Source organism: Mesoplodon bidens (assembly GCF_964165515.1).
Source record: "Mesoplodon bidens genome assembly, chromosome: 2".
NCBI lineage: Eukaryota > Metazoa > Chordata > Mammalia > Artiodactyla > Ziphiidae > Mesoplodon > Mesoplodon bidens.
The window spans coordinates 141,618,405-141,635,712 of NC_138177.1; the positions used below are offsets into that span (position 1 = coordinate 141,618,405).

General features: G+C 47.4%; 1 protein-coding gene across 4 annotated transcripts in view; it reads left to right on the forward strand.

Moving 5' to 3' along the window:
• Window positions 1–442: 442 nt before the first annotated feature.
• GLIS1 (GLIS family zinc finger 1) overlaps window positions 443–17,308 on the forward strand; it is a 228,342-nt gene continuing 211,476 nt past the window's right edge. For 3 of the 4 annotated variants that reach the window (XM_081220193.1, XM_081220196.1, XM_081220195.1), the window contains exons 1-2: window positions 483–524; window positions 1,517–1,805. In XM_081220193.1, the coding sequence (XP_081076319.1) occupies window positions 1,559–1,805 (247 nt within the window). In that variant the 5' untranslated portion in view covers window positions 483–524; window positions 1,517–1,558. Of the gene's footprint in view, window positions 525–1,516; window positions 1,806–17,308 lie in introns of all 4 variants that reach the window. The other variant, XM_081220194.1, reaches the window with a different exon arrangement.

A 17,308-nucleotide genomic window follows, 5' to 3' on the forward strand; every position in this document is an offset into this window, starting at 1 on the left:
GCCGGTCCCATTTGACCAGGAGAAAACTGATGCTGGACAGGGCAAGAAGGGTCTTGTCTCAGCCACTGGGAAAGGTGGAGAAGAGCCAGGTTGAGCCCGGCTTTCCTGATACCCAAGGCGTTCCGCCGCCCAGGCCAGCCCAGCCCCGACGACAGAGCCCAGGCCCTGCAGCCCGCGGCGCCGCCCCGCGGGCCTGCCCTCATCAGCAGCCTGAGGAGGGAGGGGCCGCACAGCACCGGGCGCCGCCGGCCGCCGCCTGTCAAACCCTCCGCCCAGCCTTGCGCCCGGCTGGCCCTGGCCCGAGGGCGGAGGCCCCGCCCTCGCGCCGCGATTGGCCTCGGCGCGGCGGCCGCAGCGAGCCAGTGGCTGGAGAGGCTGTCAGGCCGGCCGCGGCCCCGCCCCCGCCCCGGGGTGCCGCCCCGCTGGACTCTGCTGCTGCTGGGGCTGCGGCGCCAGTGGAGGCGCGCCTAGCCTCGCGCCCCGGGAGCAAGCTGCTGCGGCCGCCGCGAGGTGAGCTGGGCGAGGTGAGAGGGGGCGCGGCCCGCGGCCCGGGAAGCGGGCGGGCGCCCGGCCAGACATCTGAGGCTGGCGTCCCAGGGAAGGTGGAATTGGGGAGCTTTGGGATGGCGCGGGGAGCGCGAGGGGAAAGGAGAGTTTGGGGGCCCGGGGCCCTTTTCCAGGAGGGACGATGGAAGGCCCAAGGCTCTGTGGAGGGGCACGCAGCGCGCGCGCGCGGAGAGTGTGAGACCGTGCGGCTGCTAGTGTTGCTGAGAGTCTGAGCGGGTGAATGAGGGTAGTGTGTATGGCACGTCGTGTCCCCGAGTGTGCATTTGCGGGGTGTTTGGTGTGTGTGGGAGCGGGCGTGCATGGGCTACCGACTTTTTGCAGGTTTGCACGCGCGATAGGTTCGTTTTCTCAGCTGCGCGTGGGAGTGTGCGTGTGATGGGTTCGCGTCGCGGGAGTGAGCGCCCATCCTCCGACTCCCATTTTCGCAGCTTGGGTGGTGGTGGTGAGATCTCAGAGGGTCTGTCCCCCGGCCTGTGGGTGCTCAGTCCGCGGTCCCTGCGCTCAGCCGGCTCCCAGAGCGCCCACGAGGCGAGGAGTGCAGCGGGTGACCTACCCCGAGCAGTCTCCGCGGCTTCGCCAGAGCCCTGCCCCGGGAATCCCTGGTTGCCGCCCGCTCTGTATCTCACTGGGTGACGCGCACAGGCGCTGTCCCTTCTCCAGGCCTCAGTTTCCCCGTTCGTCCAAAGAGGGCTTGGTGGGGGCGGATTGGGTGGCCGGGCCCTCCACAAGCCAGGGAAGGACGGCCAGCCGCTCCTGCGCCCTGGAACGGGCCTTTTACGCGGATCAGGTAGGTTAGGGTGAGTGTCACGTTAGGGTGTGTGGTGGCGCGAACCCATTTCAAAAAGGAGGAATAAACGGAGGGATGGTGACCTGCCCAAACCTTGGCCTCCGGACGAGAAGGGGACCTCTCCGCTCATTCTAACGCGCCTGTGCTTTCTCCCCTCCGCAGGAGCCCGGCGCGACCTCCAGCGGTGCGCCCCGCCCCGGCGCCATGCACTGCGAGGTGGCCGAGGCGCACTCAGACAAGAGGCCGAAGGAGGCTCCCGGCGCTCCGGGTCCCGGCCGGGGGCCCGCTGGCCTCGGCCCGCACATGGCCTTCAGGGTCACGGTGAGCAGCGGGGGCTGCGGGGATGGGGGTCCGCGTGACTTGCTGCCCGCGCCACTGCGCGCCCATGACCTCCTCGAGCCCCGGAGCCCGCGAGACTACGGTCCGTCCAAGGCTTCTGCCGCCTGTAAGGGTAAGTCTGGCCCCGCCGACGTGCCTGAGCGTAGTGTGGAGAGATTTGGGCTCTCTGACGTTTCCACCGCAGGCCTTTGTAGGAATCCTCCGGAGAAAACTTGGTAGAACTTTCTCCGGAGTTCATCAGTTTCTCTCGAGTTGTTTGGGACTCGCTTGTCATTCTGAAACAATGATTGTTTAGGAAGCATCTAATTTAAACTCAGTAGCTTATACTGGGGGAGATGGGTGTATAGACAGCTCAGATTACATAATTTTGCTTCTGTATGTTTCTGATAAAAGTTGTGTGAAACTTGTCAAAATCTTATTATAAATTAGGATGAGTAGCAACTCGAGTATGTCTATCTCTGAGGCTGCTAAAGGCATCCTTTGAAGTATTCCAGTCTCCCTCAATAACAAAAACCAGAAGCCTTCAGCAAGACCCCTCGCCTGTTGGGACCTCAGTTTCCCCATCTGTCAAGTAAGGAATTAATTATACCAGATGATTTCTGGATTCCTGATGGAAAATTTTATGAATCTATAATCTAGCCTGAGTCAAGTCCCGACTTTAACAATGGCTGTTCTGTATTTGATGCTTCAGAAGAATAGTTTTGGGTCAAAAGTTAGTTTGCAATACCCTTCCTCTACCCAGTGAGGCTGGTGGGTATAAGGTGCAGGCTCCAGTATAATTAATGGGTCAAAGTCAGCGATGAGGCTGGATTCTCATGAACATGTTCTTCTCATCACAGTTAATTATTATTGAGCCATTATTTATAAGTTTCATGCTGACAGATAATTAACCAGAAATTGGGGAAATTGTTAAGGCACCGTGTCCTCCCCCCTGCCCCCACCGTTTTTTCCCTGGGAGAAACCAAAGCTTTGGGGTTTCATTATTTCAGTGTTTGGGACCTCTTGGTTCTATTTCCAGCTGATTCTTAAGGAAGGACACAAAGTGTGTTTTATGGCTCTGTAGGCATCACTACTTTAGCATCAATCAGCCCCAGCAACTTAGAAAAGGTAGGGTGGCTTGCTTTTAGAGATGAGAGCTCCTTTTAGGTTAAAAAACAAAACAAAACAAAAAAACCCAACTCCCCAATGCAAAGACTGGTAAAATGAAATAAATATAAACACTTTTTTTCTTTTTAATGAAAACACCTGACTTTGTAGGAGAGCACTACTTCTTGTCTCGTTGTTTTAAATGTCAGTCTCTTCTCCAAGAGAGAGAGGTCATTTTTTAGAGGGTAGATATAGAAAAAAACGCCTTTAGTGTATTATTACTGGAATACACACATGAGGTTCTCTTTTACTAGGGAGAGAGAGGGCTGTGCAGCAAGACATGAGTAATATTTGCTGCCCTGAGCTCCCTCCCTTGCCCCCCTCCATACACAATCCTCCCTTAAATAGATGCCCTCCTGAAACATTTTGTGTTTAAAAAAAATAGCTGTCAATTGAAGATCGAGTTCTCTGCAGACTTAATAAATGGCTCTCCCAAACATAGCCTTTGTTCAAAGCCGTAGTTAGAGACCTTTCGTCTGGATGCATTGTGTACACCTTCTGACTTCCATTCCCCCAAATCCCAATTATTTTTATCCACACACTCTCAATGTCTAAAACATGAGATCTTTAAATCAGGATTATATTTGGAAGGGGCAGAGGAGGGTAAAAGAATGCGAGGAAGCACCTCTTTCTTTGTACCTTAAGATGGTGGTACTGATTAAACTTTTTAAAGATGCTTCTGTTTTCTTCATAGCCCCCAGCAAGGCTGGTGGGGTAGGATTTGTCCCACCCATTTAAAAGATGAGGAAACTGAGACCTACTGGGTGCGGGGTTTCTGGCCAGCCCATTGCTTATGGACCTGGGCTTGAAGAGGTTTCCGACCTGGCCTCTGTCTCTCTATGCGAATTTTTCCTCATAGTCAAGCCAGGCAGTGGCCTGACACAAAACCAGAGCTGAGCAGCCCTCTTGAAAATGCCGTAAAGGAAACCTTCTTACTGCCGCCATTCCCACCCAGATATTCCCTAGACATCGCAACCCTTTGAATATTTGGTGTCTAGCTCCAAGTTTCAGGCTTATTGGAAACAGACAGGTAAGAATGCCAACTGAAAAATATTTATTGACCGTGCTGGAAATTGTAAGACTCTGCCATCCAGGACCTGTGGGACCCGGGGAAGTTATTTCCCCTCTCTGAGCCTTAGTTTCCTCATTTGTAAATCTACCCTGAGACTTACTTGGGAAGACTGAAGAGAGCATTAGTGATACGAGTGTGAGAGGGCCGCCTCAGTGCCTGGTTATTTTGGAGATTACTCTTGTAATGTGTTTAACGTTCTCAACTTCTGGTTTTCCATTTGCACAAGAGGTAATAATGCTTCCTCCCAAGGGAAAATGAAACAGTTGTTGTAAGAATACTTTATAAACTAAGAAGGAAAAAGGGGTCACTTTTATTAATTCATGTAGGGCACCGTGTTATGGTCAGCGATACTTGAGATAAAGAGGGTAGGGTGAGGAGGGAGAGAGGTGTGATTTTTTAAATGTTGACTTTAACGACTTTAACTCTGGTGCCCTAGCCAGAGGAAGCTGAGAGGAGCCAAGCTGCAGGTCTTTTGTGGCCACTGCTGCCTGGTGACCGGAGAGAAGACAGTATTGCTTGGTTTGGAATCAGGTTTCAAATGATCGGCCTTCCGTTTCGGACAGACCCTAAGCCGAGGAAGGGAGTGAGCTCTTGAATCCAGCAGCTTGTCCGTAAATGTTGGGGTCCTCTGCGTTTCCAGGTCTGGAGTTAGGAGGCACTGGGGATGGTGCGTCGTCATGGACTAACATTGTCATCATTTACAATAAGAATCACGATCTGTTTATGACAGAGTCCTGTTTATCCAGATTCCAAACAGCTAAAAAGGCCAAATTACCAGATGCTACGTTTTTTCTTTCTTATTATTAAATACCCGACACTCTGCTTTTGGAAGTCCTGACAAGGAAAGAAAGTAAACATCTGGACTTTATGGAGGCGGTCAGCTTTGTGGCGATGGCCCGATGATGCTCGCTCCCTGTGCACAGTGATTTACAGTTTTCAGCGTGTGTCCCCCACACGTTCCCTCATCTGTCCTCATGCCAGCTGCACTCTGCTTACCTTGCGGGCTGTTCCGAGGGGACAGATGTAGAAGCGCTGGCTTCTTATTACTGTGATTCCCATTTTATGGATGAAGACATTAAGGTTCAAGGATGTGCTCAAGGCTACTGACAGTAAGTGGCAGTTTCTAAGGCTTCCTGTTCCAAAGTTCGATTCTGGTTCCACAACTTGTACCTTCTATGTGTGTGTGTTGGGGGCCGAGAGCTGGGTGTTCAGGACGGCCTCCCGAATGTTCCCAGAGAATTTAAAATATTTTTGCTTTTGGTATTTCTTCTGTCTCGAATCTTTGGAAGTTGGTAACTAGTATCTATGCCATCATTAGATAACTTCGTAGTTTACCAGAAGATTCCGTTTGACCAGAATTGCTGCTCTCAGACCAAACCAGATAATGAGCTCACTGTTTAATTCTCAGCGACTCAGTGGGCCGTTTTCATTGTGCTCTGAGACTAGACACATCCTAGCAATAAAAAGGAGGCTGATGGTCATGACAAATGTGGACTCTGCCATTAGTAAAAGGCCATCATAACGTGGCTGAAAATTCCAAAAAGTAGTTAATCTTGTAACTTAAAAAAAAGTTAGTATATATATTTTCTTTAAAAATGAAAACAAAAAAGGAAAGCAGTTGTAGATTGCACTAGGGGCATTAGGGGCTGGTGGTGGAAAGTGAGACATGACAGTGTTGGTTGGCATTACCTGGTAGAGTTTCTTCATCTGAATCAGAAGCCACTGTGATGTTCTGGGGAGGCTTTTGAGGGGCCAGCACATCCATAATAGAAAGGTATGAGTTATTTTGAAAGCATTTACCCCCTCCGGCTCTAGTGGGCAATTTGCTTGCATTTCATCCATTTTAAAGTGCTGGTCCTGTGATCCGGAAATAATCAGATCCAAATTTTTTCAGTGCTTGAGGTTTCAAATAAGGGGGAGAAAAACCTGCTGGCCAAATGTCAGGCTCAGTGAGACAAAGAGAAACATGTATGTGTGTGGGTACACAAATAAGATAGAAACATGTTGCGTCTACAGTCATAAGAATTATGTACCCGACAAATCTTTTATAGACATGTAGCGGAAATATAATTCCCAAAGATTCCCTAAGAATCTTGTGTGGCTAGAATTCCTCTTCCCTTCCTGCCTCCTAAGCTCTCTAGAAGCTGCTAAGACTTGGCGTGCAAAATGGAAAGGGGACCAGCACATGAGATCGTAACTTAATTTAGGCTTAGCTGTTTCTGAGTCGTTTACCTGAAGTGCTCAGCTGGCCTGAGGTCTCAGGACTGTCTTGGCTGCAGAATCATATCCATAGGCTGTGTTGCTCCATCTGTGATGAAAATACATGTTTCTTTATATGCCATGGTTATACGCCGTGGTTTTCCTTCACACTTCTCCTCCTTCTGAAAAGAAAAAAAACCTCACCCCATCTCTGAGTTCTTCATCTCCCTGCGTTACAGTTGCATGAGAAGCGAAGTGAGCCAGCACACTTATTTTTACAGTGTGTTAAAATCCCATTACAGGCATAAGTGCACAATGAATCATTTAAAAAAATATATTCTTATGTTCTTTGTTCTGAATGTTGCATAATTATCATCATTTTCTTTGGTTTTATTTTGTGGAGTTTGGCCAGCATCCTAGAAAAGGGGAGAAACTAAAGTTTGGAATGGGGTTTTCAACCCTTTTTTGGATAGGAATAGGGAAAAAACAACAACAAACAAATAAATACCAACTTTATTTGTAAATTGACCAGTGACTGTTGCTAACGGTGACTTTTGCATAAAGAGGATAATCTCCCTTCTTTCTCTCAATTTTCTTAGAAAAGCAATTCCTTGCTTTGAAGCTGATATGGTAGTATTTCAACAACCTCACCTTGTATCTGTGATTATACTCAAAGTCAAATTACAGTGTGTGGTTTGCTAATTTTTTTTTCCTAATACAGATTTTAGTTGCAGTTAGTTTAGACCTAGAGACTTGCAGTTGTTTCTTCTGGTAGGGGGTAGTCTATTTTTGTGTTTAAAGAAACAAAGACATTCAGTTCAAGGGAGAGAAGAAATGAAACAAACTCTACCCTGGGCTTTGAAAAATTCAGCTGCAACATGCAGAAAGCCCAGCTGCGATACCAGGGCCAGGAAAAAAGAGCAACCTCCTGAAATATTTGTGCTGCTCGCCTTCCCTGTGCTAATGATTCTAGCAGTTTAAAAACGGACTTCTTGTTTATCAACAGCCGCTGCCTGAATTAATAGTTTACAATGAAAAAAAAAATGCTTTGGCGTTAGAAGCAAAGTCCGGGACTGATAGCTGAGTTACTGAGTTAAGGGAAGCAGAAAAGAGAGGGGAAAAGTTTTGTGGCTGCTTTGGTCTCCTAAAGCCTTATTTATAAGAAACTGAAAGAAAACAGAGACCTGGGGTGGGGTGGGGTGGAGAAAATACAACCCTAACCCAGTGTCTTTTAGTTTAAAGTCACTTGAAGCATCTGTTTTCTCCTTTTCCCCCGTCTTTCCCTAAACTCCAAAGGGTTATTCCTTCAGAAGGTTTCCGGTGGATTGAGGCGGATTGTGTTAGCATTACGAGCTGTGTTTTTAAAGTCAGCATTTGAGTCAGATGCACTGAGAGGAGCCCTTCAGTCCGCTCACTGAATAATGCATTTCCTGCATGGCCTGAATTTTTTTGGTGGTTATGGTTGGGACTGTCTGGAGCGAACACACGCGCCATTGTACAGCCTCAATGCATGTGGGCCATGCCCTTGGCTTTGAGTCTCGGTTTCCCCATCTGTAAAATGGGAAGCAGTTCCGTAGGATGACCCATAGTCTCTTCCTACTCTGTTGCTCCGGGATTCTACATGAACTTGGCTGGGGCAGTTGGGAAGGATCTAGGGTATGGAAAGAGGTCAGGTTCTAGATTTGATCTCTCCTTGGAGCTCTTCACTCCTGAAGTAGAGTACAGAAGGAACCGGAAGAGGGAGGGAGGTCAACTAATCTTTATTGAGCACCTACTCATTGCCAGACCGAGCAGTTTATAGCTGTCATTGCACTTAAGAAAGCCCAACAACCCTATGAGGAAAGGAGGCATTATTCTAAATTTACAGATGGGGGAAATGAAGCTCGGAAAGGTTAACTGATTTGTCCAAATAATGAGCTTACGATTTAATTCACAGTGACTCACTGTATAGGTAGCAGGTAATAGAGGCTGGAATTTGAACCCAGCTCTGTCTGACTGCAAAGCCTGTGCTTTCCCCCTAAAGCACAGAGCTCTCACGGACAGCCCTTAAAACCCAAGTAGTGGCAAGGAGTCGCTGTGGCTGCAGAGTGTGCCCCGAACCCTGGGGGAAGGCAGCAGAAGGCCACAGGCCGGTCCGGATGACCAGTCCCCGGAGCAGACTTCTGAGTCTCAGCTAACAGGCCGAGGTGTGATTTTAGGGGGGGCTCTGCCTCCATTGGGCTCTGCCCACTGCTCTGCTGCAGAAGTGGCAGAAGGACAGTGGTTCCCGGTTGTGACATGGGGTCCTCAGGCAAGGAGTCCGAGACCGGAGGGCCCCTAGAAGCAGCCCCTTCTCGAAGCAGCGCATACACGCATCCCGCTGGTTACTGCAGGTTCAGGGCCCTCTTTGAGCCTGTCATGCAGCTTGGGGAGCTTCGTTGCCCAAGCCCTGGCTGCAGTCGCCCTTCTACCGGTTCTGAAGACATCTGTTTGAAGAGAATTCCTCATGATCGCATCACACGTCGTGTGTAGAATGCATGCTTCACTGGGCTTGATGGCTTGAGATCTATTAAATAATTATTTCTTATTAAACGCTTGGTGGGATGAAGAAAGGCTTGTGGGGAGAACAGGCCAGGGATCAGAGTGAACTTGAGAGTTTGTGGGAAATGGGTCTTTTGTGTCAAATGATGAATGAGTCAAATGACCCTCTATGGAAGGAAGAGGTCCCACGGCTGGGTTGTGTCTGTGGTCTGGCATGGGGGTGTGTGCATTCATGAGAATGTATGTGAGTGTGGACATTCTCAAGGGATCATACTTCTTCTGAAGTGGAAATTGCAGGAGGCTTTATTGCCCAAAGCTTCTTTGCCTTTGGATGTTGACCCTGGGTCTGAAAGGGAGAGTATGAAGGGGTATCAGGGATGGCCTGCTTGCATTGTGGCCCAGTCTCTTCCTATTTGTGTCTTTTCTAGAAGCCAGATTACTCTTTTAGATGTTGTTGCTTTTGTTTTTAAATAACAGGTTTGATGGCAAATAAGGCTTTAGCAAGAAACCAGGGCGTATTATAAACCCAGCTTTAAAAATACAGATCCCATTTGCTGTTTTAAGCTCTCCGGAGGGCCTGGAGATTAGGTTTATTTTGGAACGTTGGTGGACTATATGAATTACTTCTCTGAGGCTTGGGTATTTAATACCTAATAGAAGTTTGTATAAGAGTTGATGATGTATTTTGCCGACTTTCCAACCCTGTAAATAAATTACACGTGCCGGCAGAGGCTGCCAGGATCCACTGTGTCAATTGAAGCTTAATTTTTATCCCAAACCACTTAATACTTTTGTCCTAGTGAGCAGAGAAAATTCCCGGATTTCGCCCAGCAGCGGGCCCATTCCGAGATGTAGACGGTTTCACGAGCCTACGAACAGGCCTCCGTGGATTCACCAATCTTGACACAGTTTTCAGTGGTTAAGTAGCTTCAGCCCTCTCAAGTCCAACCCCCAAGGCAGAGAATGATAATATAATTTTAAGTGTATCGTAAAAATGAAACTCAATCGCTTCCACTCCCCAAACCTGTCTCGCTCCCCTTCTCTCTGGAGAAAACAGCCGTAATTGTGTGTTTAATCTCAAGACCGCCTGTGCATTTTATCTTATTTGAGTGCAAAGCCCAGGTAATAACGTTGGCATTTCCAGTGTGAAACAAAATCGGGTTTCTAATTTGGAGACACTATTAAATATTTCATGCTTCAACCAAACTCAATTCTTTTTTCCTATAATAAGTTTAAATATTAATTCTCTGGAATGTCAGATGCCTAAAGCTAGGCATTTAGTGATCTGCAGTTTCAAGTATCTCGAAGAAGGTTTATGAAACAGGATATTTCACTGGGAAGGATGAGTAGTGTGTTTCAGAGATATCTGAATTCAAGGCAGCGTCTTCTGATTTACTTTTTAAAGGGAAAAGGTCATAAAATAAGTTGCTTTATGTGCTGAAGTATTAAGTGGCTTAGGCTGAAATAACAGCAGAGACTTTACTGTTTTTCCCCGTTATATTTTAACAATGCTTTTTGGGGGAGGGGGTGGGTCATTTTCCCGCCTGCTTGTCTCCTCCCCCAGCCACCCCCCCCCACCAACCAGATGGCTTTAATTCTAACGAAATCCCACGCTGAGGCCAAATGATTGATCAAACAGTCATTTGTACTTACGTAGCTCTCTTTGTGAGAATATCTCTGCATCGGAGCTTTTCGCCGGGCTCGGCTCATCTTTGGGACTTCAGATGGTTGATTTCCAGCCTGGAGAGGTGGAGGTATAGGGGTAGGTGGAGGGCAAAAATCCCAGACCTTCAATCCAGAGAATTCCTTGCTTAAAACCTTTTTGTTACTTCCCATCCCTGACAGCAGGGGTATCCAAGTTTTCTAAATACAAGGACAAAAATCGATCCCCTGTCCAGATAGCTGTTATATTTTTAGTATCTGTTGATGGAGAAAATACCTGGAGGTTACTAGTTTTAAGGGATCTTTTAAATAGATTTGTATTTTATCAACCACTCACATATCTGTAGAGACATCGGTTTGTTCTATAGACAGTCTTTGCCCTCAAGCTCTCCCCTGAAATTACAACTGGGCATGTAGACTCACAACCAGTTGACTGATGGAAGAAATCTGAGCCCCTTGGTCTGGCGTTCAAGGCCTTCCCACCAATCCAGTTCCACCTCTTCTAATGTCTGCTTTGCTTGTCCTCCAGCAGCGTTGGATTTTTCTTTTTCTTTTTTTTTCCTTATAAATTTACTTATTTATTTTTATCTTTGGCTGTGTTGGGTCTTCGTTGCTGTGCACGGGCTTTTTTAGTTGTGGTGAGCGGGGGCTACTCTTCGTCGCGGTGTGCGGGCTTCTCGTTGCAGTGGCTTCTCTTGTTGTGGAGCACGGGCTTAGTTGCTCCACGGCATGTGGGATCTTCCTGGACCAGGGCTCGAACCCGTGTCCCCTGCATTGACAGGAGGATTCTTAACCATTGAGCCACCAGGGAAGTCCCAGCATCGGACTTTTCCTTGTGCAGCCTCAGACCTGGAATCTTCTCTTGTCCTTCTGTCCTTACACACTTTGAGCTTCTTTTTATTCATTTTTGTGCCATTTTAAATCATTTTTGGGACATAAAATAGTTCATATTCAGATATTCATCTTTGTAGCCTTATGTCCAGTACCAGGTCTGGCAAAGTATATATCTGAGAAGCAAATAGTGTGCTGGTTGGGGCTGTAGGTGTGGAACCAAACCACTATATTTGAACTCTGGTTCCGGGTACAAACTTCGGGATCTTGGGCAAGTTATTAAGCTCTTTGGGCCTCAATCTTCTTACCTGTAAAATGGGGATAATAATAGTAATAGTCTCAAAAGACTGTTATGAGGATGAAACGAGTTAATACATGTGTAAGTGCTTAAATACAGAGATTGGCACATGGTAAGATGCTCAATTAATGTTGGGGTTATTATTGTTATTGTTATTGCTACCATGTAAATGTTTGGTAAACAGAGTCTCTTAGAAGGGCCTTTCTTCCCTTCCTTTTCACCAGTCTGACTCCTACTTATTCTTTAAGACCCAGCTCAGGTGCCACCTCTTCCTGGAAGCCTTCCCTTTCTCCCTTGGCCTGGTTATGCTAGAGCTCTGGCACCCACACCTTTATCCTTCCTTCTACAGTAGCACAGGTCATACTCTGTGGCGATTTTCCATTTACATATGTGTCCTTGAGGACAGGGGCAGAGTCTCATTATTCCTGCATCCCAGTGCCCAGCACAGGGCCTGGCTCAAGGTGGGCGTCAAGGAAGGTTGGGAATGGACTCCAACCCAGTCTCTGCCCTCAAGGAGCTTGTAGCCTAGAAAGGAGAAGCTGAGTTTTATGTCTTTGTTTTTCCTACAAGGTTAATCACATGGTAAGGTCTCAGCACATGTGAGACTCCAGTGAATGCACAAGGAGTTCTCAAATACAGACACAGCCCTATTCTCCTTCCCACACCGTCTTGGGGCACTTCACAACGAGGTCTGTCCTACTTTTCTAGGTGACATTGGGCAAGTCTTCTCACCTGTCTGGGCCTCCCTTTCCTCTCCTTTCTGGGAGGAGTTGGCTTCAGTGATCACAGATCTTTCTTGGTGGCTGCCAGGCCATGGGCCAGGTGGAGGAGCTAGGGGCCTGACGGCCGTCCCGAGTAACTGGCCTGGATCATAGGCACACTTTGCCACACACCTGCCCCCCGTCTAGGCAAAGTCCCAGGTGCTTTAAAGTGTGTCTCATCTTATGGTTTAAAGAGCCGGTATTGGTGGTTGCAACACATCAGACCCAGATTTCTCTAAGATGAAGAAGAACCCTGGAAATGAGAGTGAGGAGCCAGCTCTTGGTCACCCTGCTGGGGTGGAGAGTGATGTATACACCCTGGATCCCCACTTCAGGACAGGCTTAGACAGACCCTGGGGGGATTGTGTTGGCCTCCTGGCCCCTCTCTGGGTACTGTTGTGGTTTGAGCTTTGTTAACTGTAGAGCTCTGCCCAAATCACTATTATTCACTCAATCCCCCTATGAACAGATGGGAAAACTAAGGTTCAGAGAGGTCATGTTACTGTGCAAAGGTGGCCACATGGCTTTTGGAGTCAGAACTGAGTTCAGATCCTGAGTATACCATTTGCTGGAACTTGCTTGGGCAAGTTCATTGGACTCTGGGCCCCAATCTTTTTCATTTGTAGAATGGAGATAATGCCTACCTCATAGAGTTGATGAGGGGCTTAAGGTGAGGACTCTGTAGAGCACCTAGCTCAGGAGCTCAGGAGTCTGCTTAGGACAGCAAGCCAGGTGATGAGGTAAGCTGCTGTTACTGCTCTTACTGAGTGGCAGAGCTGGGCCTAGGTCTCCAGGCCTGACTTGGTCTGATGCTGTTTCTCCTCTACACTGTGGTATCCCATCCCCTTACTCTGGTGTTTTGTTTTGTTTTGTTCTTTCTTTCTTTCTTTTTTTTTTTTTTTTTGGAGAAATTAGAAGAATAAGGACTTTGGGGTTTCAGAGACTGAGGTCCTAACCCCAGCACTGGAGGACACAGACCTGAAGCACCTTGGCTTCACTTAGGGTTAGGGGAAGGTTAGGAGCTGTCTATGTCCCTTGCCCAGGTTGGCATGGGCTACCTCAGCACAACTGTCTGACAGGTCCTGGCCCTGGGGTCAGTCCAAGACATTCACTCAACCTGTGTTGGCTCTGGTGTCTGGCAGGAGGGGGCTGTTTCTGGGGTGGGTCAGGAGGTACAGACCTCCCTCCCCCTGTTCCTGGTTTATTGGGTTGGGAGTTGCCTTCGGACTCTAATATCCAGGTGAATTACCTTGCTTCTGCCTCCCAAACTCATGATGCTGTTCCTGTTCTGCTCCCACATCCCTGTGCTTGCGGGTCTCTGCAGCACTGTGGAGGCTTCCATTTGTTGGGCCCTGCTGTGAGCAGATATCCCCTGAAGCCATTCACTCCTCGTGAGGTATCATCACCCCCATTCTACAGATAAGAAATACTGAGGCCCAGAGAGACCAAATGACTTGCCCAAGGTTCTAGAGCTGGTAGGTGGTAGCTGTAGGCCTGACTCCAAGACCCCGCCCTTTCTCACACCTTGCCACCGCTCTGGGCCTTTCCTCAGGCCCTCTGAACTCTGCTGCCTTGGGTCCAATCTTCCTCATTCGTCTCGGTTGAGAAACTGCCTCCTCCAGCCAGAATTACCGTTGCCCTCCTTCATCTTCCACTGCCCTTTGTTACTTCCCTCCCGTTGAACAGTTGGGTATTGTAGATGCTTCCTCCCTGACGAGACTGTGAGCTCCATGGAGCAGGGTCTGTAATGACTGCATCTCTGACTTGCAGAAGGAGTGTGGACCAGAGAAGAGAATGAATGCAGGATCCCAGCAGAATTAATCTGTCCTTCTGCAGTCCAGGTGTGGCTTCCTGGGGAGTTCCCCAAGCAGAGTTTCAGGACAGCAACCCAGAGTGGCTCTCTATGTCTGAGCCTCAGACAGTGATCTCTGCCTGGCCAATTGTCAGGAGCATATGGGATGAAGTGTGGGGAAGTATCTTGAAAACGGAAGGGCTGCATCCGGGTTTGGTTGTTGCTTGCTTCGTTCATCAGTGTTTTGAATGGCTGCTATGTCCCAAGTATTGGGTTGGGCCCTGGGACACTGTGGTGGGCTAACAGATAGAGCCCGTGCCTGCATGGAGCTCTCAGTCAGGAGGGCTGGGGGACAGTGGGCAAGTGTGTGCAGGTTCCCTCCCAGCCTGGCCGGGTCCCCAGTCCTCACCTGTGCAGCTTCACCACCTCATCACCTGGCTTGCTGTCCTAAGCAGACTCCTGAGCTCCAGACAGTCTGAGACCCATGACCTCAGCCAGTCTCACGGATCCTTGGTTTGCCAGCTTATAAAATGGAAATATTTACTAGCTAGCTCCCCTTGTGAGGCCAGCGTGAGAATCAGTGATGTCGGCAGGGAAAGGGCTGACTGCGGGGCCTCTGAGGGCGGGCGGGAACAGGGGTGTGTAGAGCAGCCCTCTGCAGGGACACTGGTTGTGGAGCCACACAGATTACCCAGTCCTGGGGGGTGGGGACACCTTTGCCAGCCCTTTTCCTGCACCTGTTGCCACTTCCTGCTTGCGTAAGCCTTCCTCTTGGAGGGAATATCCTTTCTCCCTACCTGTGGCAATAAAAAAAGGCCAGAGGGGGCTTCCCTGGTGGCGCAGTGGTTGAGAGTCCGCCTGCCGATGCAGGGGACACGGGTTCCTGCCCCAGTCCGGGAAAATCCCACATGCCGCAGAGCGGCTGGGCCTGTGAGCCATGGCCGCTGAGCCTGCGCATCCGGAGCCTGTGCTCCGCAATGGGAGAGGCCACAACATTGAGAGGCCCGCGTACCACACACACACACACACAAAAAAGGCCAGAGTTTTCCTTTTGCAACATGTTCAGAGTCTCTCCTGTCTCAGCCTCACACCCCTCCCTTCTTCTCACTCATCCCAGTCTTTCATTCTCCCAATGGCTCTGGCTGTTGGGTACTCAGAATACAGCAGAGCTACTTGCTAGGGAGTCATGGAGACAAGTAAATTCCCATTGTGTGATATTGGCCAGGTAGGTGGGGGCTTGGGGGCTGTTGGGGACCTTCCTTCTCTTCCCCCTCCTCCTCCTCATTTTCAGTATCCTGCCGTGATCATCTTTTGAGTATGGTAAGACATTGGATCATCTCTTTTTTTTTAATGGATCATCTTATAATTATCCTGTGATGTAAATGTTCTTGTGGAAGAACTTATGGTGATTTACATTTAAATTAATTACAATTAAATAAAATTAAAAATTCAGTCGCTGAGTCTACTAGCCACATTTTAGTGCTCAGTAGACCCATGTGGCTAGTGACTACCATATTGGGCAGCAAATATAGAACATTTCCATCACCAGAGAAAGTTCAGTTAGATGGTGCTAGTCTAGAGTATCTTTCTTTAGTTTATTCATTTGTTCGGCAAACATTTCCTGGAGCCCTATCATATACTAGACTCTCTGTTAGGCTCTAGAGAAGTAGGTATAACCCAAGCGCGGCCTCTGCTTTGGGGAGCATCTAGTCTAGAGGGCAGGCAGATGGACATACCAGCTTGGAGGCGGGGCCAGCTTACTGGTCACTGGGCTCCTGCTGGGGATGCAGACGTGAGTCTTAGGGTCTGCCTCAGAGAGCTCACAGGCTACCACTGACAAGACAGAGATCAGAGCAGCCTTCCTGGAAAGGTAGCATTTGAATGGCTGGGCCCTAGTGGCTGTGTTCTGCTGATTCTCCAGGAAGCAGTCCAGAGAGGGCAGATGGTTCATGCAAGTACATCTCTGAAGCTGGAATCACGCACAGGGTCTCCTGACGGCATCCTGCATAGCTACTTAGATAGGAATGGGTTCCTGCCCTCCAACAAATTACTTGATCTTACTCCTAATCCTTCTTTGGGAAGTGGCTGACCCTTTAAAGATAATTTAATAATCATTATTTTTCCCACTTATATCAGTAGTATATACTTATTGTAGAAAATTTGGAAACTCTAAAAACATTTAAAGGTGGAAATAATTTCACCCCCAGAAGTGATCACCATTTACATTTTAGTATATTTCTTTTCAGTCTTTTTTCTATGCTTATCTGTATATTAATAGTTTTCATTATCATTGGTATCATTCTGAATATAAAGCCTTGTGTACTTAAACTTAACATTCTAACATAATAAATCTTTTCCATGCTGTTAAATTTTTTGTAAACATTCAAAAACATATTGCATTTTACTACATTTGTTAAATTATTTTGAATAGGTAATACATTTAAAATTGTTCAAAATTCAGAAGACCCAAAAAAGGGTTCTTAGGAAGAGCCTTCCTTTTCTCCCCCCAACCCCCAGTTCCCCTTGCTGGAGGCAACTAGTAACACCCCCTCTTCCTTCTCCCATTTTTGTTTAGCCTCTCAGATAGTTGATGTGAGTACAAGCAAATATGTATATATATTACTTGCGTGTGCATGATGCTTAGAGTTTTTCACCTTTTCCCTTAGTATAGATAATGCTGCAGTGACTATCTTTCTGCAGTAATCATCATTTGCATCTATGATTGTTTTCTTAGGCTAGATTACCAGAATTGAAAATTACTGGGCCAAAGGCTAGTGGCATTTGACACACATATTACCAAATTGTTCTTTAGAAGGTTGCACGAATTTTCACAACTGCAAGCAGTGTCTTAAAGAACTTACTTCCCTGAATCTTCACCAGTGTTTCCAAAGTAATTTCCTAATTGGAAGGTGGAAGTGACAACTGGTTATTGTTTTATCTTACGTTTATTTGATCCTTAGTGTAGTGGAATATATACTGTGTATTGATTCACAGTTCATAGCTCCTCTTTTGCAAGTTGGTGTCTGTGTTGGGGTCTGAACATTTTACGTATAAAATGTAAAACTTTACATATTTTAAAGTGTTCAGCAAGTTAGGAATGTTAATATTTTGTTCATATTTGTTGCTAATATTTTTATGAGTCTGCTGTTTAAATGTTTTTTATGATGATTTTGAAACAAAAATTCAAAATTTTTATATAGTCTTAATTCCAAGATTTTCTTTTGTCATTTCCTCCATTGCTTTTCTTTTTGTCATTGGCCAAGTCCTATTGTTTGCTATTATTACTATTTTGGGGAGCTTGTTTTATTAACATTCTAAAAATATTTTTATTTTC